At 40.7% G+C, this 24,546-nt stretch overlaps 1 protein-coding gene across 1 annotated transcript in view; it reads left to right on the top strand.

The window, feature by feature from the left end:
* The window catches only part of LOC132790312 (regulating synaptic membrane exocytosis protein 1), a 62,901-nt gene that overhangs the window by 26,085 nt on the left and 12,270 nt on the right, over nt 1–24,546 (top strand). Inside the window, 12 exon segments of the mRNA XM_060798803.1 lie at nt 2,238–2,373; nt 4,311–4,330; nt 4,332–4,634; nt 7,083–7,331; nt 7,412–7,662; nt 7,728–8,003; nt 8,072–8,313; nt 14,385–14,509; nt 14,685–14,904; nt 15,139–15,203; nt 21,749–21,930; nt 23,313–24,049. Coding sequence (XP_060654786.1) covers nt 2,238–2,373; nt 4,311–4,330; nt 4,332–4,634; nt 7,083–7,331; nt 7,412–7,662; nt 7,728–8,003; nt 8,072–8,313; nt 14,385–14,509; nt 14,685–14,904; nt 15,139–15,203; nt 21,749–21,930; nt 23,313–24,049 — 2,806 coding nt within the window.

Genomic DNA, 24,546 nt, shown 5'->3' on the forward strand with positions numbered 1-24,546 from the left:
TAATTTTCTTAATAGTTTTCCTGCTCTTTATCAGCACACACTACAGAGAAACTAAAGAAACCCCAAAACAAGTAAAAAACACGCTGCAGTCGAAAGTGAAGTGGTAAACCAAGTTGTGCAATACCCTAAGAAGAATTTTAAACTGAATGGAAGAGGTTGCGATGTGCAGAAATTTTACAATTCAAGTGCTCTGCCTAGTACAATTAATCAAAAGCAGGAAGAGACTGCACAAGCATATATTTACTTCTGACATAAAAGCCTTTCCATAAAGCATTTCTTCTAAGTACGAGGTATCTTATATACTGCACTGTGCAGCACATTCATTTGCGGTTTGCACATGGTTGGAAGTGCACTCAAAGCCACACGATGCCTAGTTGCTGTTATATATTTTACCTGCAAAAAACGGCACATAAAACTAACCACATCAGAGCTTTAAGTTTGCCAGTTTGCAATTACAATCTCTGTTCGACAGCAAGTGCATTACGTATTCGCTGTAATATTTTGGGCAACAGTTTCCCCGCTTTTCCTTTATTGATTTTCATATGCATTTGCAGCTGCAATTTAGTCATAACGCTAAAAGCTGCTGATGCTGTGGCTTCGCTCGCCCTTTGTGCTGTTGCCTCCTTATTACGTATTGACTTGCATTTTATGTAGCATACTTTACGGCCGTAAAGGGCGCACATATGCCACAGCTGGCAGCTGGCATGAATGTGGATTATTGTGATGGTGTTTGGGACACATCATTGCTGGCAGCACTTAAATGCCCGTAGAACGAGCCGTAATTTTCGGCACTAAACACGTAACTATTTCTTTTGGCTGATGTTTTGGGGGAACGACGACGACACTAAAGCCTGACTGCCAAAAAGAGCAAAAAATCATAATAAATGACAGAATTAACACGGCAATAATTGCTTGTGAGAGGCGAGACACGAAACAGGCGCAGACATAGACATAAGCGAGTAGTTTACGGAAGGCAATGCTGTGAAATAATGGCGCCGAAAAGCAGAGCAAGTACATAAATTAAGGGACACAGACACAAAAGATATACGACGGCGAGGGATGAGTAGTGTACACTAATATCTCGATGAGCAAAGGAAGGGGGAAGGAGGTTGCTGCATACATAAATCCGCCACATGGATATTACCTTGAGGCCGACTTCGAAATGACATCATCAAAAATGTAGCGCAAGCTGAGCACAAAGCGGCCATAATCTGACACTAGTCAGCGCTTAGTTGAGGCTGAGACAGAGGCTGACTTTCGTTCCCCGCCCCACTTCCCCTCTCACTATCATCCCAAAGGTAGAGCGCACAACAAAACGTTGCAGCCGAAAGCACTTAGCGTAATTTGCGCTATCTTTCTGAGTGAGACAGAGAGAGAGCGAAAGAGTGCTGCTGTGTGCGAGAAGCGGCTGTTTGTTCCGGTTTCGTCGCCGCCATCGCTTTGGCAAATAGAAAATTTCCACTTCATAAAATGCTGACAACGCACAGCACTTATGTTTCCAGAGGCTCGCTCGGCCTCGTCAACAGTATCTAACACTCTCTCGCATTTTCTTTTTCTTTATCTCTCGCTCTCTCTCCTCTATGCTTGTGCATTAAAAAAGAATGACGGCAATTTTTTCGTGGTAGAGAACTTGGCGCTCTTTTTGTAGTTTAAACAAAAATTGCTTGCCGCATTTTACGATTTCCCTGGCAATTTGTTGCGCCTGAGCCACAGCCGGTCCAAGAACAAGAACAACAACAAAAGTAACTCGAATAAAACGCAACGCGTTATTTTCACCTGCCTGCGTTCTTGTTTTTTCTTCGTTTTTTTTTTGGGAGGACTCGACAATGACGTGGCTCAAAATGAGGCCAATATAAATGTTGCGGCGCGATGCGGAAAAGTGAAAAGCAAAATTCAAATAAAATTAACAAATCGCATAAAGCACAGTATGTCGAGTATGGGTAAGCAGTTTTTCTTTATTTTTTTGTTCAGGGCAACAGCTGAGCTCGTAAAGCCATTCAGGAATTCAATTTGCAGTCAGGCAAAAAGATAAAGTAAAGAGAAAAGAAAAAAGAGGGAAGAGAAAATTGCTGAGATCGCAGTTTGAAATGAAAATTCAATATTCTCTGCTCGTAACTATAAATATTTTGTAGCTGCCGCAAATGAGAATTCCAGTTCAATATTCTGTTAATATTTATGCCCTTAAATCTCTTATCTTACACGCGTTTTCCTTTCGCTTTCGCTTTGGCTTTTCGCAGATGGTGGCCACCGATGAGCAGACCAACGAGAGGCAACAGCATGCAACAGATTCGGGCGGCGGTGCCTCGAACACAGGCGCCTTGAACAAAATGAAGGCAACGCTCTCCTCATCGCTGCTAACCGTCACAGACAAAGGTAAGTGGATGTGTGTAGATATCTTAGGGATTGGGTTTGGGTTGTGCCTGGAGTTGAATTCAGTTGCGGATGCGGTTGGATTGGTGTTTGAGTTTTCAGATCCTTGGCCGTTAAGTGCATGCGAATTTATGGCATGAATTTTTATACAAGTGCTCATAAAGCTGCTCTGCTCTGCTCAGCTCTGCTCTGGGAAAGTTTGCGCCAAAACTTTTCCCTTGCAATGCCAAAGCCAGCTGACGTTCGCTGAAAAATATTACGTATACGCAACGGTAACACAAACAAAAGACCAAAGCTAAGTAAGCGCTCAAAGTGCACGCAACTTATAACAATGCACGGAAACAGAGCAGAGATGTGCTAAGCCAACGTGTCCCCAGCCGCCCCTTGCGTTCCCCTCTTGCCAATGTCCTCCTCAGCAGCCCCATTGAGCTTACGGCGCTTTAACCTTGCACAAAGCATCAAACGGTGCGTATACGCAATATTTTTCCTGCTTTATGCTCCAGCTGAGCAAATTGAATTATGCACGACAACGGCAACGTAAGGCAAGGGTCGACCAAGTGGAGAGGGAATTGACTGAGGAGTGGAGAGGGGAAGACAGAGCTGGCCAATGCATTACCGAGCCATTGCCAGGCATTGGCATTATCATTGTCATTGTTATGGTGCCATAAATGTGACCGAGAGTTGTAGATTTTTACTAGTGTCCACAGCACAAATCCAATGTCAATAAACGACGCACAGAAGCAACAGACTGCACACACACACGCACACAGGGGGGAGAAAGCCACCCACACACACAGTATGAGAGTGTGTTGACTTTTGTGTTGTGTTTTTATTGCATTTTAGTTGGCAGCGAGCAGAGCTCTCGCTCACTGCTGGGACTCGCACTCTCGCTGTGATTTTATTGCGGCTATAGCAGATTTATTAGAATTAAATGAAATGATATTTTATGTTGTTGATTCAAACGAACTCAGAGAAGCGTCGATAGTCGACAGTCCCAGACACAGTTACCACATAACCCGTCAAGTGCCAATATTTTGGCACTTTTATTCGCACACTCTCTGGCATTTATGGAGTCGAATTGTTGGATTAAATTTGAAAACATTCAACAGGCAACTCGCTGAACATGTGTGTGTTGCATTTAAAATTAAATTAAAAGAAAAATTAAAGCTGCAGTTCATTTAAATTTTATAAAAACTATTCAACATTCATAAAGTGCAATCAAAGTAGATGTACATTCACTTGTACTATATGCTCGCCTTTTGTTCCGCTCAGTTGCCAATGGCGAAATGCGAATGCGGTACGTGCAACTGTGCGTATGCGCAACGCGCTGCATAAAGAACGCTTTGTGCTTGCCTCTCGACTGTAACTAACGCGGAACAACCTTTTCGGATCGCGACTTTACCTTTGCCATAAGCTGCAGCTGTAAAAAACAGAAGCGAGCGAAAAGGCAGTGAAAATAATACAAAAAGAAAGAAAATAATGTAATAATACAATGGCAAACATCAAGCGGCTTATGAGCATAGGAAAGCAGCTGCTTTCGACATTGTCCTTGTTGCCTTTGGCATTCATTTTCTTAGCGTTAATTGCCTCATTTGAGTTGAACATGGGCCACGCCCACTTGTCGTTTGCATGGGCTTGTCAAATGTTTCCTCCGCCCACCCCGAAAAACGACAAACGATGTCAGCAATTTCCGTTTTGACTATCGCTAATCGCGCCCATTTATTTTATTTATCGCATTTGTCGCCTGCGCCCGTCACGTTAGCAATTTGCGAATGAATTAATTATGAAATCAGGTCACAGTTTTGCAAAGCAACAAGTTAATTATTGAATCGATTGGCCAATGAGCGAGGGAGAGATGGACAGTGATGCGACCCTAGGGGACGCTTGAATGCATTTGCGAACGAAACGATTTATTCATGTTGCACCTGTTCTTGTTGCAGTTAATAAAATGTCGCCACGCCCCCTCGCTGGTGCCCACGGATGCGGACACAAGCGGCAGCTATGGCTCACCCAGCTATCAACAGCAGCAGCAGCAACAGCAACAGCAGCAGCAGGAGTCCAGCAGCAACAACAATAATAACAATACAGCAGGTGGTGGGGCAGGAGCTGCGGCAAAGCAAGAGCCGGGACGGAGGGCGGGCGCTTGCCGGGTGTGCCTGAAGTCCTTCAAGCCGGACGACTACCACAAGACGTGCTTCGAGTGCCAGCAGCGAGTGTGCGAGGATTGCGCCAGCTACAGCAAACTGGATGAGCACGAGGATGCGGTAAGTCGACCCAGACCGAACTTGTGTGTGGTTATTATTATTGCACAAACTGCAATGCCATATTTTCCATGCCACTAGGCAATGTCCAATGGACATTTCTTCGTGGGCAAGGCTAAAATAAACACATTATCCTGCGGCGTTTAATTAATACAAGCACAAAGGCGAAACACACAAAAGTATGTAAGAAAGCTACGGTCGAGTGTGTTTGACCGTGAAATACCCGCTACACATTTTAACTAAAAATAAAGCAGTTGAGTTTATTAATTAAATTTACGAAATTAATTTACCAAAAAAAATAAATAAATATACCAAAGGCTTTATTTGGTATATCAATAAAGGCAATGTAATGCGGTGTTACTCTTAAAATATACGATATTTCTATGCCGAAAAAATACTAAAGCTTATTGACGGAAATTGAAACATTCAACATATACCAAAGAGAATCAAATATACCGAATTTGTAGGCAGTTCAATTAATACCAATTAATTGTGTGAAAATACATTTGCCATTCTTTTTTATTTCAATTTAAGTGACTGTGGCAAAAATCGAAATCAATTTGACCTGCCTGGAAAAATAACAAGTGTTGTCAAAAAGAGTAATAGTAGAATATATTTCATTTATGGCTTTGAAGATGGCTCCAACTGCTTGTTACATGCATTACGGTTGGCAAAATGTTGTAATACCCTTCTACCCTATAGTTAGCGGATATACGAAGTTTCTTAGCTATGACAATGATTGCGTAAGCAACGAAAAGGCAATGGAGGGGACGACAGCGACAGTGGCATATATTAACCGCTGCCTGTACACAAATTAGATTACATTCAGGTGGCGCCAAGCACCTGAGCAAGATAAAGACCAGATTAACGAGATTAAATGACAGCTACAACAACAGGAACAACAATAAAGAAAGGGGGCAAGCAACACCCTCTTTAGTTGTAGTTGCAATTGACCTGCAGCACCCATTAGAATTTCTGCTATCTGCGATGCCAGCACACATGTATCAATGGAGCAGATAATGGCCATTGACAACAAAAACAAAAACAACAACAAGAACAATAACAAGCTAACGATATGTGCGATACTCCACAACAATGTGGACAACACAAAACACCACACATTGTCTTCAAGTTGTGCTGGCGATTTGGTGGTTGGCAAGCTCAAGAGTGCAGAAGTGCCTCGGCAACGCCTTGCGCATAAAATTTAACGTTTGTCCGTCAACTTTGGCCACTTTGGTTAATTGAAATTGATGTTTTGTGGGCGTCTCACACACACCCATACACTTATATGGTATACACACATGTGTGTGTGTAACCACAGGAGCGTAATTATGGGCAATATTTGGACATGAGCGTGCATGTTGCTGGCAGTTGGCAGCAGAATCTAACCACAACCAGGCCCAAGCCGCTGTCAACACAGCCAACGTTTTGAGGTTTTCGGCCATGGTCAAAATGATATAGATACATTGTAATTGCAAGCAACAGAAACCACGGCATAGTTTTGCATGCAAATGTGATATCGAATATATATTCAATGATTGCATTCGCTTAAAGCGCAAAATTGAAATTTTACTACACACTCTCACTCAATCTTGCAGGCTTCCTGTCTTGCACATTCATCAAAATCGATTTCCTGGTTATGCATTTCAAATCATCACAAATCGACTTGCAAGGATCTCTCTCATTCAATTGAAATAGTCTGGCAGCCTGCCAACTTTATAGTATTTTTTTTACTGCCGCTCTTCAACTGTAATTATAACTCACGGAAGGAGAGATGGAAAGAGGAGTAGATGAAAAACAAAAGCAATAAACCGAAAGTGCGGAGCACCATGATTATAGACACACTCTGTAACTGGCTGCAACTGGCTGCAACTTAATTAAAATGGCGCAACTTCCGGTACAGCAGCCACGCACTAACACACACACACACACACATATATACAACTTGTCGCTGCGGGTGAAATGAATCCACGAAAAGGTGGAAATATAGCGGGTACCGAGCATTGTTCGAGCTTAGCTGTTGGCTGTGGTTGCGCATGTTGCAGTCATGCTGCGAAGCGCTGGCTGCCATCTCCCTCTCTTCTTTTTTTGATCTCTCTTTCGCTTTTCGCTGTAGTCCTTTTCCACGTGCGCAAAGCAATAGATTTTTTTGTGCAAGGTGAAAAGTGCCGCAACTTTTGTTCAGAAAGTAATTAATATTTATTTTCACCCGTCTCAACAACAACTGAAAGAACAACCATAATATAAAAATAAGAACAACAACAGCAATTACAACAGCAACTGCGAGAGTTGAACAGAACTTTAACTAGCTAATAAATATTGCGCTGCTGCTGTTTGCGAAGCCACAAATAGCATTTTGCGCTTAGCTAGTAATTTTAATTAACACCACACGTTGCGTATACTTGATGCTAAGGCTCGCATTGATTTTCCCATACTTTGTTTTCCTTTTAGAACATGTGGCGCTGCAGCGTGTGTCGCCGCAAAATGGCCTCACGCGTCTGCATTCCACAGGATTCGACAGACTCCACGCTGGACGTGCCCGTGCTGGAGGCGCTGCAGCGTCGTCACTCGGATGCCAAGCTCGGCAGTAGTACACAAACCCTGGCGCCCAGCAATGGCGCAGCGCTGGCGCCACCGCGCAGTCCCGAGCTGCGTCGCCATTCGGACGTTTCACCTGCATCGCTCAAGGAGCTCGAACGTGTAAGTGGCAGAGCTCCGTTTTCCAATTTTTCTTCGGCATTGTTTTACACATTGTTTTTTTTTGTTTGGTGTAATTTCAGCAGCTGAAAGGAGGTCGCAGCATGGCGCCCAGTCGCTCCAACAGTCCTCCCCGTGGCAGCGAACTGGAGCCCGCATTCGGTGCGCCGCTCTCCCGCATGCAATCGCGTCGTGGCTCACGTGTCTCACGGCAGCACAGCTACGACGATGACATGAAGACTGGTGGCGTCGGTGGGAGCATGGGCGGCGGTGGTCCGGCCTTGGGCATGGCTGCCGATGGCTCGGGTCTGGGCATACCCGCCATGCCACGCAGGTGAGTGCAAGTTAACAATGCGGCACATAAATTGGCATGCCAGCTTCTTTTCTTTTGGGTTGCAGAAAATCGGCCTATGATGTTTTTGCGCCTGGTCTGATGCAAGGTGCGGCCGCCGCAGCCGCCGCACAGCAACTGCAACGTTCGCCAGGTGAGGGAGGTGGCGGGGGCGCGGGTATAATGCCACCCATGCAGCTGCCAGGTTCGCGAAGACCCTCGTTCCGAGTGCCGCATGCCTCTGAGGAGCTGCAGAACGACGAGTCACCCGGCTCGCCAGACAAAGGCAGCCCTGTGCTCACCGTGGACGATGATCGACGCATGCGACGACGTGGCTCACAGCTGTAAGTTCACAGCAAGTGAAACACCTCTATATCATATTAACACTCCCTCAACTTTGTCTCATTTGTAGGCCGGATATTGCGGCATTGCAGAATCGTGGCGCGTTGCCAACGGGACTCGCGGCCTCGATACCGCCGCCAATGGCCGCGTTTACGGGTCCCAATCTAGAAGATTTGGAAGCGCCACGACGACAAACGTCCATGGATGGCGAAGCCATACGCATTGTAATACACGACGTGGATTCTGGGCCGATTTGTGCATCAAAGCGACGCATTATTCTGCGACGGGATCCCACGGACAAGGCACACCGCAGTAAGTGGGCTTAGGCACACAAACGGGACTTACCTTAATGTGTGGCTACTACGTTTATGTGTATGTGTGTGAGTGTGGACACAGCAAATTTTCCATTTGATGAAAGCTTAGTGTAGGTCGCCCTTCTAGCCGCACCGGAAATGGCCAAGTAAATAAGACTCATTACAACGTTTGGTTATGCTAATTCGACAGTCCGTCAGTCAGTCAGTTAGTCCGTCCTTCCGTCGAACGAGCAAACAAGTTAGCAAAGAGCGAGAGCGAGAGAGTGAAAGAACTCGGGCATACCGCCAACATTTCCTGTTGTGTGTGTGGGTCGACCGCTGCTCTCCTTAATTCCCCGAACAAAGTGCACCCCAGCAAAGACTATAGGTCTGAGGATGCGAGGCGAACGGCAAACCGTTGGGGATAATGTGGTCGGACGGAACTCCGTGGGTCCTAATGAAAACCAAAGCGGAAGCAAAACTGGTAGCAGATTAAGCAACTGAGAGGATTTCATCGGCATATACAGACCCGCCACAATGAAGAAACTACTCTGCTATACAGCTTACCTCTGCCGATACAATTTGTACTATATGTGTGTTACACACACACACACACACACGAGCGAAGAATAACATTTATTTGCTAGTGTTGTGGTTACTCAGTGCAATATTATATACGAAACTGCATGTGACTGAGTTGCTGTAAATGTGTGTGTGTGTGAGGATTTTAATTATATGCATTTTTTGCTGCATACTTCAGTGGGCAGCTGCTACCGCGACGTCGACGTCGAAGCTCGTCCAACGATGCGCATAAAATGACCGAGCAAATGAATTTTTAATTATCAGCACAGCTGAAAAATCAATAGCAAAAAACGTGCCTGGGTATTAGAATTCAAAGAAATTGCATAAAATGGGAATTAGACGAGCTGTGAACGAACGAATTGAAAGCGGAAATTAAATAATTCCGTGGCGAAGTGGAACTACTCTTGCAAACGGTTTTACAATATTTACGACTTTTCTTAAATATTTATATATTGAACTAAAATAGTATAATTACAAACTAAGGTAAAGCGAAATTTCTCGAATTTAAAGAATTGAAATTGAAAATTAAATAATTCTGCCGCAAAGTTGAACTTCTTTTATGAAGTACTACTTGTACGACATCGATATTTAGGATTTTTCTTAAATATTCCAACATTTAATAATAAAAGTTTAAATATATTTTAATAAAATGTTAATGAGAAGCGAATATACTCTCAGAATTCAAAGAATTTGCATAAAACGGTAATTAAAAGAACTGCGAACGAAGGAATTGAAAGTGAAAATTAAACAATTATATGGCGAAATTAAATTAGTTTTACTTTATATAAGTTTTTCTTTTCGTAGATATTTTATCGAGATTACAGATATAGACCTCAATAACAGCCATTTAGATCGCATTTCGATTTCCACTGCTTGCTTGCTTTTATTAGCCGCATCTTTTTAGGTAGACTGAAGTAATATTAGGTTATTGAACACAAAACCTTAATGACCTCTTAAAAAAGACAAGACAGAACTAAGGTCGTAAAGAATCCAGAACTTTTGAATTGAACTCTTAAGCGTTTTATGCAGTGTCAGTGTCTGACTCAATAAATTCATATGCCAATCCTACTCTTAATTCCCAAAGGCTTCTAATTGTCGTGTTTTTTATATGTTGTCACACACAAACACACACACACAGCCGCACACCAAAAATCACATGACATAAAAGACGGCCAGTTCAGTTCTATTTCCAATCTCGCACTCCTCTCTTTTGCTTCATCTTTTGTGAATGCCCAGGGGCAGCAACACACACACACACAACGCAGAGAGGGAATTGCTAGCACACAGTTTTGCCCGCTGGTCAATTGGTAAATGGCAAAATAAAATTTAAAAAAAAAACTGACAAAAAAAAGCTGCTGCAGCTAAGGACTTGTAAATGCGAAAAGTTGTAGCTCTTGTGAGGAAGGTCACAGCAACAACAAAACTGAGAGTTGAGTGCAAAGTTTATGCAAATATGAGAACGCAAATTGAAAATCGATTTGCCAGTTAGTTTTGCGTAATTGAAACTCAAATCGCTTTCTACACAATTTCGCAAAAAAGTAAGTTTTCTCTCACTCACTCTCTGAGGAAAAGCGCTTTATGCACACTAACTGAGTGATTTGTTGACTAAATGTCAATCAAGAAGCACCCTCAAAAATTGTGAAAAGCTTTTCCGTTAGAGTGAGCTGCTAACTTGCTTGCACATAACTTTAAACTCAATTTTAAGAAATCTTCTGCAAGAAATCGGAATACCAAAAGTTGATCCTGTGTGCTTTTATTGGCGCTTTCGCGTCCCGGAACTGCTTAAATTAGTCAGCTGAAAAGTATGCTACACCTAATTGGCTTAAAATATCAGCCTCCTTCTGCCTGTCTGGCAGCTGCTTCTGACGGCACGAACGCACATAATTTCAATCAAAATAACTAGCCAATGGCAGCCTCCACCTGCTCTACGTGCGTCTTATAGCCTTACTTACTTCGCATATATAGTAAAATTTCAATTTGCATATCATAAAAAATATGTCAATACCCAACAAATAACGCATAAGCGCAGCTGCAATGAAAAAAAAAGAATGCTAGAGTGGGCTCAAGTCTCGTATCAGAAGTTAAGCATGCTCACCTGGTTGCCGTTGTGGCTGTGGCTTGCTTCATATCTGTGCTGTTGCCTCACTGCGTCTTGCTTGAGACTTGCCACCCGCCTTGTTCCCCTCACCGTCATGTGCCTGCTTGCCTTCTGCCTGTCAACTGCGTGGCATATTTGATATGCAACGAAGCAAGTGGAATTTTAATGTGCTAAACCATTTTCTTGGCTTGCTGGTGCTGCTGGCATTTGTTATACGAGCTGCGTGGCCATATCCTTGTATCCTTGTTGCTGCTGTGCTGTGTTCTGTTGTGTCGTGTCCTTACCTTGGCGTAGATATATCCTTAGCTATGCGGCTTAACCGCAAGCACACGCATGACGAGCATCTTGGCTGCTGCTGCTCTGCCACCTGGCTGCTCTGCTGCAATTTGCCTTGAAATATTGACTTGCACGCTATGCGGGGCAAAGCACTTGTAATTGTTTGAATGTGTGCGCTCGTATAATTTAAAAGCAACTATGTACATTCATTTGAAGTTGCAGTGCAATTAGCAGCTGCTTTTCAGCTAATGGAAGCGTTTAATTAAGCTGAAATGCACATCGCAATGCAATTGGCAATCGATCGACAAATGTAATTGAATGGTCGAATACGCTTTCAATTATGCAGCTACTTAAGTGTTGTTATATGTACAACGCAAAACAGTAAACGACGCTGTTGTGTTCCCATTTCCCCATTTACATTTCCTGTGCTCAGCTTAATGCCAAAGGCAAAAGTGCGGCCCAAATGGCGTCTTAACATGCCTAATGAAATTTTATGCATCCTCATGAGCTACACACACACATAGTATACACACATTTATTGCTGCAAATCACGGCACATCTACAACTACACAGAGAGTGTTAACTGTGAACGTTGCTTTGCGTGTGATTGGATCGTTTTGGCTCTGGGCAACAGGTAGCCAGCTAGCTCGACTCGCATTCATAGTTTTAGTGCTCTTAAGTACATTACTTACCCACTTTCTTTTAGCCAACCAGTCAGCCAGTCACTCGTCCTTCTTCCTTCGTTCTTCGACTTGTCGCTCATCTGTTGACATAAGCGAGCAATTGCCTTGGCACAAGAGAATGAGAGCTAGAGCAGGTGTCGCCAAGCAGCACTTCGATGCACACGTGTGCGTCTGGTTTGTTTATTAGTTTTGCCTTAAACTTGATGATAACCTCAACTAGAGCAAGCTCTGCTTCTACTCAGTATTCTACTACGCTGCTAGTTTAATTAAGAATCAATTTTTATAGCTGCCGATAACAAGCACTAAAACTTAACATAGTCACACACACACACACCCACACAGACACTGCATCGATTAAGTCATTCGCCGTTCTCTCAACTAGCTAAAAGTTTGCACAGTTAATGACATTACACTCGCAGGATGCAGAGCAGTTCTAGGACACAAGTTGAAAAGTTTTCAACATAGCAGAGGAAAGGAACTTTAACATGCAGCCACATAGATCACTTTAAAAGCATTCACAAAACGAGTGGGTCGACCTGCCCAATAAAAAGTTGCCAAATGCTGGGCATAAACAAGCCCTTTCACTGCCCAGTGTTTGGCTTATTAAAATCCTAATGATACCCACATAAAAAAACGTAAAAAGAACAACAAATTGTATCATAAAAAAGCAACGTGGATGAATGACAAATACACACGAACACAACCGAGCAAGGACATTGAACAATGAGACAAAGGCTACAAAAATAGCCACAGCGCAAAGTAAAGCCTCCAAACCCAGATCACCTCACCTCGACGTCGTCGTCGTCGTCGTAGTTGAGCTCAGTCAGTCCTTGGACCCGTTCAGGGTCGGCTCATGATTTTAATGTGGCAACTTTTATGACCAGACGAAGAGCAGAACGAATCGGAAATTCACTCAGCGGACACATTTCGTGCATGTTAAAATGGGATAACTAGAAGTGCGCGTTACTCCGACTAGCAGATACCCTATTCGAATTCCAAATCAATGGCACTTCTCGTCGCTTCTCATAAATCAGTTTTAATGATTTCTCACTGTTCGTGAATTGCGAAATTGCTGCGTCATCTTGGCCAAATTTGCTATCTTGAATAATCTGCGCTTTTTACATCCTTTTCTGGCATTCGCTTTTGTGCTGTCAGATCAGAGCAGAGCAATAGCAAACTGAGGGAGTAGAGAGCACGCTGACAGCAAAGGATTTGTGTTTTATTTATTTGGTTTTTATTGCCGTCTTTAGCGCAAAGGAAAAAAAATGAGAAGAGAAGACAAGACGAAAACTTTTGATTAAAACACTCAAGAGAGAATGTCGCGTTATCCTAATTGGGTATCAATGTGCCTAAATCAACAGCCACGTCGTCGGATGCGCAACATTTTATTGCACACTTCTGGGGAGCGCTTCCTTTTTCGGGGCGCAAAACTTTCGCCAACGGAAGCCACCTGCCTTGCTTTTTCATTGCCCTGAATTATTCTGCTGGAAATCAACGTAGAACGCGAACGCAACGCAAAACTGCAAGCGAAAATATCAACCCCAGCCGCGGGAGACCGAAATTTCATTGTCAATGGCAAGACAAACTTGCCTCCATCTCCTTTCTCCTTGGCATGGCCAGCAGGCAAGTCTCTAGTTAACTTTCTTGGCCATTGTCTGCAGCAGCTAGCGTTCAACTGTCTGTCTGGTCGTGAGGGAAATGCCAAGGGTGGAAGGGATTTGTGGGGGGAAAGAGACGGAAATCCGCTTTCGTAAGTTTTCGTGCACAAATTGTTAAAATTAGTTTTCTGCGCCCAATGATAAGTACTTGAAACTGAGCTGCACATCGCTGCCAACTGCCAACTGCGAACTACCAACTGGCAACTGGCAACAGAAATTGCAATTAAATTAATTAAATTGTTAGGATTCTGGCAGCGAAATCTTTAGAGTGCAGACTGCAACGCATCACCAAATTAAAGCCAACTTCGGACAGGTGAAGATGGCGGCGAGTCTTTAAGCTAGCAATGTTGATTAATTTGTTCAACAAGGGTGCGACACAGGTCACAACAAGTCAAGTTGCGATGCGAGCACAATAACAACAACAAATAAATTTTAGTGTGAGTCTGATAAAATGTTGACTAAGCATAAAATTGTAGGCGGGCAACACAGCAGACAGAGCTGGGATAGTAGAGCAAATACGAGTCGAGTGCGAGTGCTTTTGTTTATGGACAACACGGGGCGTATACGCAACGTACGCTAGACAGTGCAAACTGCAAATGAAATCAACACAAATTGTTGCCACATGCCCAAAATCCGAATCTCTGTTGCTGCTACTGCTACGTGAGCTGAGTCTGTTGTGAGTCTAAGATTTAATATTGATTTCTTTTGTTGCCTTCCCTTTTGCTCTCTCCCCTTGTATGCTCTTCTATAATCAGTCAGCATATTTTCTTATTCAATTTTTGTCTATTTGCAGCACGAGGCTTTGGCATGCGAGTTGTTGGCGGCAAAACCGGAGCGGATGGGCGACTCTTTGCCTACATTGTCTGGACTGTGCCTGGCGGGCCGGCCGAAAAGAATGGCCTACAGCAGGGCGACAAGGTTGGTGAACTCTCTTGCTCTCTCTCACTCTCTCGTTCCGCAAATTAAACAATATCTGTGCTGTGAGCGTAATTAAACTGTGCTGACAGACAGCTGTCATGAAAAGCATTTGCCGGAGCACTCATAAATTTCACAACTGACAAATGCTTGCTTTCCCCTCTTTGCTCTGTCTTAGATACTCGAGTGGAATGGCATGTCGCTGATCGATCGCAGCTTCGAGGAAGTCTGCTCCATTATGGACCGCACCGGGGACATTGTCGAGCTGCTCGTCGAGCATGCCACCGACTTTCGCATGTGCGATCTCTTCGATGAGAATCTGCCGCCTGGCAATAGCGGCGGTCAAAGTGGACCACGACGTTCGGGAGATGGTCCTGTGGGACTGGGACTTATAGCGGGTAAGTTTCAGTCACTGAGCTACTTTTCTTTTGGTGTATTATTCGCCCCCAGATCTTGTTGTATATATAAATATATTAAACTTTTATTGATGTACCCTGAAGATGAAAAAGAAAAGAAAAACATTTACCATAATTTTTCATTTGTTGTTCTCGTTTCTTGTTACTTCTTTTCCAAAACAACAACAACTACTACAACAACAACAACCAATCTTTACAAAAAAATATGTACCACAGACCCTGAAACCAACACAGACAAATCACCAGCATCGCCAACTAGACGGAAATTACCAAAAACTCCGGTATAAAAAACAATTTCGTATTATTCATTTCAATTTGAGCTAAGAGTTAAGAACGTGAGCATACAAAAAATCCAAACCAACAAACAACAAATATATATATACCCTATATATATACAGTGCATCGTATATAATACACAATGGGCTATATAATGCAATAATTAGCTATAAACAAAAAATGCAGCTTAAGCATACGCAGACTTCTCCCACACGATTTTTCAGCTTTCCTCAAAAAATGACAAAAATTTTCAATTTCAGTCAAATTTCGAACTCATCATTTTTCAGTGCAGCTTTAGTAATCGTACTACTTATGAAAACTCACCTTTATTTCGATTCACATATTTTCATTTGTTGTTAAAGCAAATGCGAAATCGATTCAATTCGATTTCATATTTGTATTTTTGTAGTAGATAAATTGAGTACTTCCTTTATGAGTTTCTATGTGTTTTCCTTTCGATTCTAATTTAATTGTTAATATTACTTACTACCACTAACTAATTAACTAACTAACTAAATAACTAACTAATCAAGTTACTAACCATAAAACAAATGGATAAATGTGTTCTTTGCTATATATTTTGTCATAATAATCAATCCACACAGAGTTAAACAACATATTTATTTTTCGGTGTTGGTAGAAATAATTGTTAGTAAATTAAATACAAAAAAAATACTACATAACTACTACGTAACAAGATATGATACGATTATAGGGCTACAACTTACCTTAAGAAGAAAGAAAAATAATATAAAGGATAGCTTTGGATGCTCAAGAACTATTACGTTTAGCATCCCTTAACTCTACTAAATATACTTAACTATATACTCGTACAATATTTTGTGTTAGTTGAATCCTTCTCTTCGATCGGGCAATCGAATTGCCCGAGTAAAAGAACACAGTAAGAACAAAGCACCAACAATAGAGTAATAAGCTGAAACATAAAACATAAAGAGTTTTAATTGTTAGTCATCGTGATCGTCGTCGTCGTCGTCGTCCTCGTCGTGGTCGCCATCGTAACGAATTTTTAAACATTTTCCCAACTCAGCTTGTGTAGAAGAAAGAAAGAATGACACACAAATAATCGTAATCGAAAGCTATACAGTTACTTACATTTAGTGAAATAAAACAAACCCCAAAAAAAAAAACTTTATAAATGTTACTAGAGCAAATTGTAGCAGAGTTTAATATATATATAAATATATTTATGTGTGTTTTAAATGTTATTAACTTTATAACTTAAACAAATAAGTAGCAAGCGTCAAGTGCGCAATGAGAAAACAAAAAAAAAAACAAAATTAAAAGTAGCTTGTTGTTGAAATGTTTAAATGTTTTTTAACCGAAAACCCCAAAAAAAATTAAATTCCTAAAAAACAAAAAGTATCACATAGAATATTTGGAGAACGGAAGAGAGTTGTGCGCATTTGTTGGACCCAATCATAAGTTATACTTTGTATTTGTATTTGTATATCCATGTTTATGTATACACATACGAGTATCTTTGTATTTGTGTATGTCATTGTTAGTGCTGTGTTTGTTAATGTTAAAACCAAAATAAAAACAAGAACTTGTGTAGGAGATCGCGGAGCCCACCTTTACTTAATATACTGAATAACATACAATAAAACGAAAGTGCTCTAAACTTAGTCAGATTTACAGGATAAACGAAAACGAAAATCCAATTACCGTTAAATCGGTCGTTCGTAGTCTAACTGTAACTCTTAATTAACATAATCTAACTCTAAACTCTAAACTCGAACTCGAAAAGCTGCTGCTTTTGCTGTGTAACTCCTGTCAGATGGGTGATATTGAATTGATCTTTGATTTATTGTAATTACACTTTGTATAGCTTACACACTCACACACAATCATAATCACACACATTTACATTGTACATGATGTACCTATGTATGTATTTATAAAAGTGTACTCAACTTAATTTTTATACATATATAAGTCGAGTACCAAATAAAAAGAAAACAAACCCCGCCCTAAAATCTATTGACTTAAGTACAATCCAAAAACTCTTCAAGATGAAAAATGAAAGCCAACTATGAAATTATGAGAAACATGAAAACTGATGACTGTAATCGTAATTGTAACTGTAACTTGTAACATGTAATATGTAACTGTAACTTGTAACCGTAATCGTAACTTTAACTGTGTTGCATTCACACACACACACACTCACACACCCATACACATACATTTTTGTATATGTTTAAACTTCAAAAAGGGTGAAAGAACAAAAAGAAAAAAAAAGCCAAATAAGTTGAGCTGCATATTAATCGTCATTTGAGAAAGTCAGTCGCTTATCTATATATATATGTATATATATACATACATATTACTATATATACCAATGTATACATATAACTTTACAATTCTATACGATATCTTATATACACCCAGTTATTTTGAAATCTAACACTACATTGCGTATACGTGATGCGTAACGTACCAAAATGTGCTAAACCGAAAGAAACGTGAAAAATAAAGTCTCTCTATTTAACTGCAAATGTTGATAACTGTAAACTTACAAAAAAAAAAAAAAAAAAGTATCTGGGATATACGCTTTCTCACCTTTTGTACAGCAGATGATCCAACAGATTTATGCAGCTTTAGCACCGCAATCGCAACCGCAAATGCCACTGCAAGCTACAAAGCCAAACGACAATCGATGCCCAAATGGTAAATGAACAAATAAGCAACTCTATCAACTCTATACGTATCGTATCTATATAATACTTATTATTGTAAATGAAGCATCCCATACAAATCTTATACTTTCTATATATATATATATACATAACTTGTACAGTTCTTAGCACAACCCAACAAATACTACAAAATTCAGTAAAGCCCGCCTGTACGCCCGCTAGTAATACCAAACAAACCAAAACCAAAACCAAACCAAATCCAATACCAAAAACCAAGTGTAATATAGCTAGGTTCTAAAAGTTGTACTTAACATATACTATATATACATATTGTAATGCCCACCAAAAAAATTTGTAATATATAAAGTGCGCTTTTCTACTTTATTACATTATGTTTTATTCTCTCCTATTTCGTTGAACAATTTCTTTTCGTTTCTCGTTTCTGTTTCTTTTTACTGTGTTCTGTTTCGGTTACGTATACGCCCTGTTTTCCGCTGCTCTGTGTCCTGTGTCCTTGTAAACAATTTCCATTTCTCTGTCAATTTATGAGCTTTTGTTTGCGTTTCGCTTAGCAAATGTTTACCTTTCTCTGTCTCCCCTACTTTCCTTTCCTCTTTCCCTCAGGCCCAATCTCTCCCTTTCTCTTTGGTTTGTGCATAATTCCTGACTCTTTAATGATCTCCTTTCCTCTTTTTGCTCCTTCCCCTTAACTTTCTCTCTGTCTGTCCAATCAGTACTCGTACATAGTGTTGCATTTGTTTTAACACTTTACCCTAGCGTCGCCCTGTATTATACCAACTACAAACACACTCACACACTCTCGAATCCTTTTCGATTTTGTTTGTAAATAATACAATTGAAATAACATTTTGACTATAATATAATTATACTAGGAGCTGTAGAGTTTAGACGCTTTTAAAGGGTCGTTTGGCAATGACAACAACAACATCAATGAACACACGCAAAACAGAACAAATCTTTGAAATACTTTAAGTTCATTATACGAATTACTGATTTTGATTTGGATTTGTTTTCGTTTTTGCTTTAGTTTTCTGTTTCCGTTCTGTTTTGTCTTATTCTAAGTAATTCTTTTAACTTGATTGCATTTTGCTTAATTTGCATAAAATGTACGCAAAGCCTACAGAATTTGTTTGACTAGCATTTAACTAGTGGCTCTTTAATCTTACAACCTAAACTTAACAACTGACTAGCATTTCCTTGCAACTCAAACCAAAACAAGAAACAAATACCCAAAACAAAAAAGTAAACAAAAATTAAAAACAAATACCAACTAACAACAATATTTATAACAACTAAATCCTATGCTAATTGAATCGTAATTGTATGAGCTCAATTTTCATTTCACCTGTACAAGAATTGTAACCCCAGCTGGCACGAGTTATGGCAATCAACTAAGAACTTGAAACTTAATACCATAAACTGCAGCACTAAACTTAAAAAAAAAAACATAAATATATAAACCTATCTATATAATATTTATATCAAAAATATATATATGCATAATATTCGTGTTAATTTACAACACTAAACACACAAAAGAGAGAGAGAGAGAGAGAAACTGAAACAGAAGAAGAAAAATTTACTGTCATCAATTTGATTGCTGATTGATTGACTTTATGAGCTATGCTGTTTCTCGGCTGACTTTATGATTGATTGATTGATTTATTGAATGTAATGATTTCATTGACATATGCATACAAACTCACATACACTCACACTCATACCTCTCTCTTAGGCATAATGAATTGAATTTTTAATATTATTGACTTACGAAATTCGAAGAGAGAGAAAAAGCTCTCGCAACAACATATGTGCGATTGTATATCAAAGGAAAACGACCTGCCCAATCGTATGTGTGTAGCTAATTATATATTTACGCATGTTACGTATACGACATGTTGCCGTTTTAAACCCACCTCTGTGTATACTTATCCTCTATGTATGTACTCTATATAACGTATTTGTGTCTAACGTATTTGTTTCTCTATGTGTTGAGTGTATCTCGTTTTCACTTTCCTCCGCACTGCATTTATTATTCATACGCACCGTAGTCGCAAAGTTTACTATGAATTTTAGTTACTTAAGCCGCACACGCACACACACACACACACATACACTAAATAACTGTACTATTTACGAGCTGGGGGAGTGGCAACCGCAGGCGTTTGCCTAGTTGCGGTTTTTTCAGCTACAACTTTCGCAGAGGCAGAGACAAGTCGGTGTTTTGTCTCCACCGTCGTCGCCGTTGCCGTTGCCGTCGCCGTTGGGGCAGGTGTCAAGTTGGCGTGCGAGTTTTTCATTACCAGGCAACAGTTGACTTTTGCGGCACACAGTGCTGGGCGTTGTTTTAGGTCTGGCTGTCAGCAACAGGTGCTGTCGCCTTTAATTGACAGCTGGGAGGCATAAAATGTTTGAAATGTCGAAAATTAGAAAACTTTTAACAACAATTCTAAAGCAAGCAGCAAGTAGTCGGGCGCTGCCAACGTCGTCATTATTATCGGCATTGCTTTTGAAAGGCGGCCGCCACTTCAATCTACCGTACCGTTTTTCCCTCGCCTTATCCATTCCCTTTTCTTGCGTGCGCTCTCTTCTCCCTTGCTTTCTCTCTTTCGGGCTTTTTACAGCAAAGTTTTTCAAGTGCTTAGGCACTTATCGCTGCCTGCCAGCCTGCCATTTTGATAAACTTCAATAATCCGGCAATGTATTCGTGTGTACGTAGGTGTAAGTAGTGTGTGTGCGTGTACCTGTAGATAAGTGCGCGTGCCTTATAAAGTCCCAACACGAATTCGATTTCGTGTGCGGTCCCCAGTCAAGAGATGAGAAATGCGTCTCGTAATGTAATAAACTTTTTGGGTAGAGCCATAAAGAGTTGTCCCACTCTCTCACACACACACACACACACACACCCGGAGAGCGAGCAACAGTTTTGTGTGTGTCTGTGTGTGTGTTAGTGTGTAGTCCATTTCCGTTTTGGCACACGTTATTGCAATATGGCGGCTTCCGCTGGCATTGCAATGGCAGCAACTGAAACTGAATGTCAGACAGTTCGACGGGCATGATTGTTGTTGCTTTTGTTGTTGCTATTGTGTTCATGTACACGCTATGAATATGTTATGAGGCCGTCATCTCTCTATAGTACACGTATAATAAACACAACACTATGGCAACAACAATGACTCTTATGCGCAACTGCGCAGCAATGACTTCCGTTTCAGCCGCTGTTGTGCCCTGGGGAGGCAGAGCAAGAGAAGGTTGCAAAAACACTGCGAATACACGAATACACAGATATCGCCCACAGCAGATTGCATCTGCGGTTCTCCCTCTGTGGTCAATACAGGGTTGTTTATACGCCCGCGTGTGTGTGTGTGTGTGTGCGAGAGTATAATAAAACATGCGCTTATTTAAGCATCATTTACATGTGTGTGTGTTTGTACGCCTCTGGGTATGCAATGCATTTTTCCTGCTCTGTTGATTTGCACGCTTTTCATTTTAGTCTTTCCTCTCGCTCTTGCTGTCTCTCTTCTCTCCTTCTGTTGTTTTCATTTTGGTCGTTTAATTAGTTTCATTTATGTTCATATTGCTTTAATTTGTTGTTTAGTTATGTACACAATGCTACAGCAACAACAAAAACTCAACTGAAAACAACCAACGGCAGCTGTAAATATGCGAAATTGAATAGCAAACATTACCAACCAACCAACTATCATAGACTGTAGGCCTAAAACTAATTACAACTAAATATTCAATTAATTTGCGAAATTGTACAGCGTATAGCGTAATTGAAAACGAACACACACACACACATGATTTGTAATTGCATCCCTTTTTCGCTAATGAATTTCTTACCAAAACCCAAAAACCAACTGCAGGAGCAAATCGCACGCGAGAAAATGGTCAGTGGACGTGTTCAGATTCAGGTTTGGTATCACGCCGAACGCAACGAACTGGTCGTCTCCCTGATGGCTGGCGATGATCTGGCTCTCCGCGACGAGGCCTACGGACATGGCAATCTGCCCGAGGCGTATGCCAAAGTACGCATACTACCCAAATGGTAAGTGAAATTGGAGAGCAAGTTTACTTTTTGAGTGTAATCGATTGTGAACTACTCGTTACCCAATTTTTTGTAGGAATTCACTGTACTCTCTCTGCTCATTTAAAGTACTATAAAAAGTTGTAAAAAAATAAACTAAATATTTTAAAATATTATTTATTTCATTTTTATGATTAAAGATATTAATGTGAGACACTAGCTACCCATTTTATCAGTACATTACGAGTATAATATGCTTTACTGTCTCATAGCTTGGCTTTAAATAGTACCAAAAACCATATGAATGAAATAAAAATTTTAATTATATAATTAATAATGTAAAATTACTGACTTAACTTGACGGTAGAGTAGCACTGACTAAATAGGTATCTGGCTATATTTAAATTTTAGTTTTTGGTATTTTTATGATAACTGTCAATTACTTATGACAGATAAAGTCAGGTAGTTAAGCATATTATTATATTATTATTATTTAAAAAAAAAACCTTTTATGATGCTAATAATAATAGTTACGAATGCTAATGCATATTAAGAGTGGCTTTATGATGGTTGCTTACGAATGCAGATGCATTCTGATGTAGAGTTAATAACACTTTTATTAGTAGATTACATAATATTCATCCGTTAAAGCTAGTAAGCTTTAGATTACCTCAGCTTTCAGGATTTTGGCTGCAACGCAACCACAGTTTGTCATTATCAGATTACAACTAAAGTAGCACAAATAACATTTAGATTATGGTTATTGCCTATTAATAGAGCTGGTAATTGTAAATTTGCATTATTTATTGTTGTTATTATTAAAGCATAGATAACAAATAAATTTATAACATAGAATGAATTTACTAGCACTGGCTGCTTTGGTCCTTGGCTATAAATATAAATGAAATTACCTGATTAATTTAGAAGTAGAATTCTAGAAATTTCAGAAAATCCAATTTGGGAAATTGGTTATAGCTAGCTAGGTTGCATAAAGATGCACTCACTTCAAATTTAATCGTAGATACATTACTGAGTTTATTTAAATGAAAAAGAGTTTTTATATTCACTATCTAAAAAGTAGAAGATATGCTATGTTTACAAGTCTAAGTCTATATTTTGAATGTAGTACTATATAAATATACAAAATATGTATACTATTTATTTATAATTATTTTATTTATATTTTAAGAACAACGCCGCACTGTTTTAATCACTAAAGGTTTTAGCTTCAATATGAAGATAACCTTTACTAAACAACATCATGTGCAAGCTTTAATAAACTTTATCAGATACTTACAGTACAATATAGTCTAAAAACTCTTTCGCTTTGAGTAGCGTGTATCAAAAGCATATTCTTTGCCACTTTACCAATCATATTAACTCATCTTTTCCTTGCTTCACAGTGGCGATGGCAGCGTACAGCAGACAGAGGTTAGTCGCCCCACTCAAAATCCCATTTGGAATGCGACATTGACGTTCGCGCATGTGAAGGCCGACAGCCTGATGGATCGCTACATTGACATCCAGCTGTGGGATCTGGTCCCGCACACCGAGTCCATATTCCTGGGGGAGTGCAACATTGAGCTGCAGCAGGCGTTCCTCGACGACCAGGCCATCTGGTGCCGTCTGGAGGATCCCAAGGGGCTGCGCGGCATCAGCATCAGCAAGTCGCCCAGTGTGTCGCCACGTGGCTCCATTGCAGCCGGCGCTGGTGCGCCATGTGGCGATGTCACACGGCTGCTGCGACGCGACTACAATATGCAGCGCTCGATTTCGGATGAGGTGGATTCGATTGGCGATGGGGCGTCGTTGCTGCATCCGGATCATGCATGGATTGCGGGATCGCGACGGGGCTCATCGCAGTCGGAAACGATGGAGGTGGAGGTGTATCAGCTGGGTAAGGACTTCTCGCGCTCATTGCCTGGTTCGCGTCGCTCGAGCTTCCAGGATGCCGAGAAGAATCGACTCGAGGAGGATGCGATGGCCACGCCGCCCACCTCGTATTTGGTGGGACGCCGTCGCTCCTCGGTGGCGCGACGCGATCCGGATGAGATCTTGAAGTCCTTAAAAGCTGTGCGCGGCGAACTAGGACGCACAATGAGCCTCGGCACCGAGCAACACAAACGCATGGGTTCCCGACGTGAGTATACTATTATATTGAGAATACATTTCACATATATTTTACCAAATATATATGCCACATATTTATGCTAGAAGGGGTATTGATGTCCTTGTGCAAGTATGACGACACGAACTTGCTCTCTTTCGCTGTCACTATCGCTCTCTCTCTATCTATCTCTCCTTTAAACCTCCTGCCTTGCTGTGTGTCTGGCTCACCTAATTACAAAACTATTGCAACTCTCAACTTATATTATGAACTATATACACTTAAATCCCTAATATCTCTATATTGCCTTGGCCTATCTATTTACAACTGCCTATCTAATTTCTTTGCTCTCCCATCTCTCTTACAACTATTAGCCACAATATCGGTGTCGCATTATCAAAGCTTTGACACACCCTACACAAACTGGACAAACACAACAAATAAATGAAATGCCAACTAAAAAAACTTTAAACAATGAAACTTAATTAACTAACCAATCGAACTAAAACAAAAAATATGAATCAACATGA

This window comes from Drosophila nasuta, chromosome 3 (genome assembly GCF_023558535.2).
Source record: "Drosophila nasuta strain 15112-1781.00 chromosome 3, ASM2355853v1, whole genome shotgun sequence".
Lineage (NCBI taxonomy): Eukaryota > Metazoa > Arthropoda > Insecta > Diptera > Drosophilidae > Drosophila > Drosophila nasuta.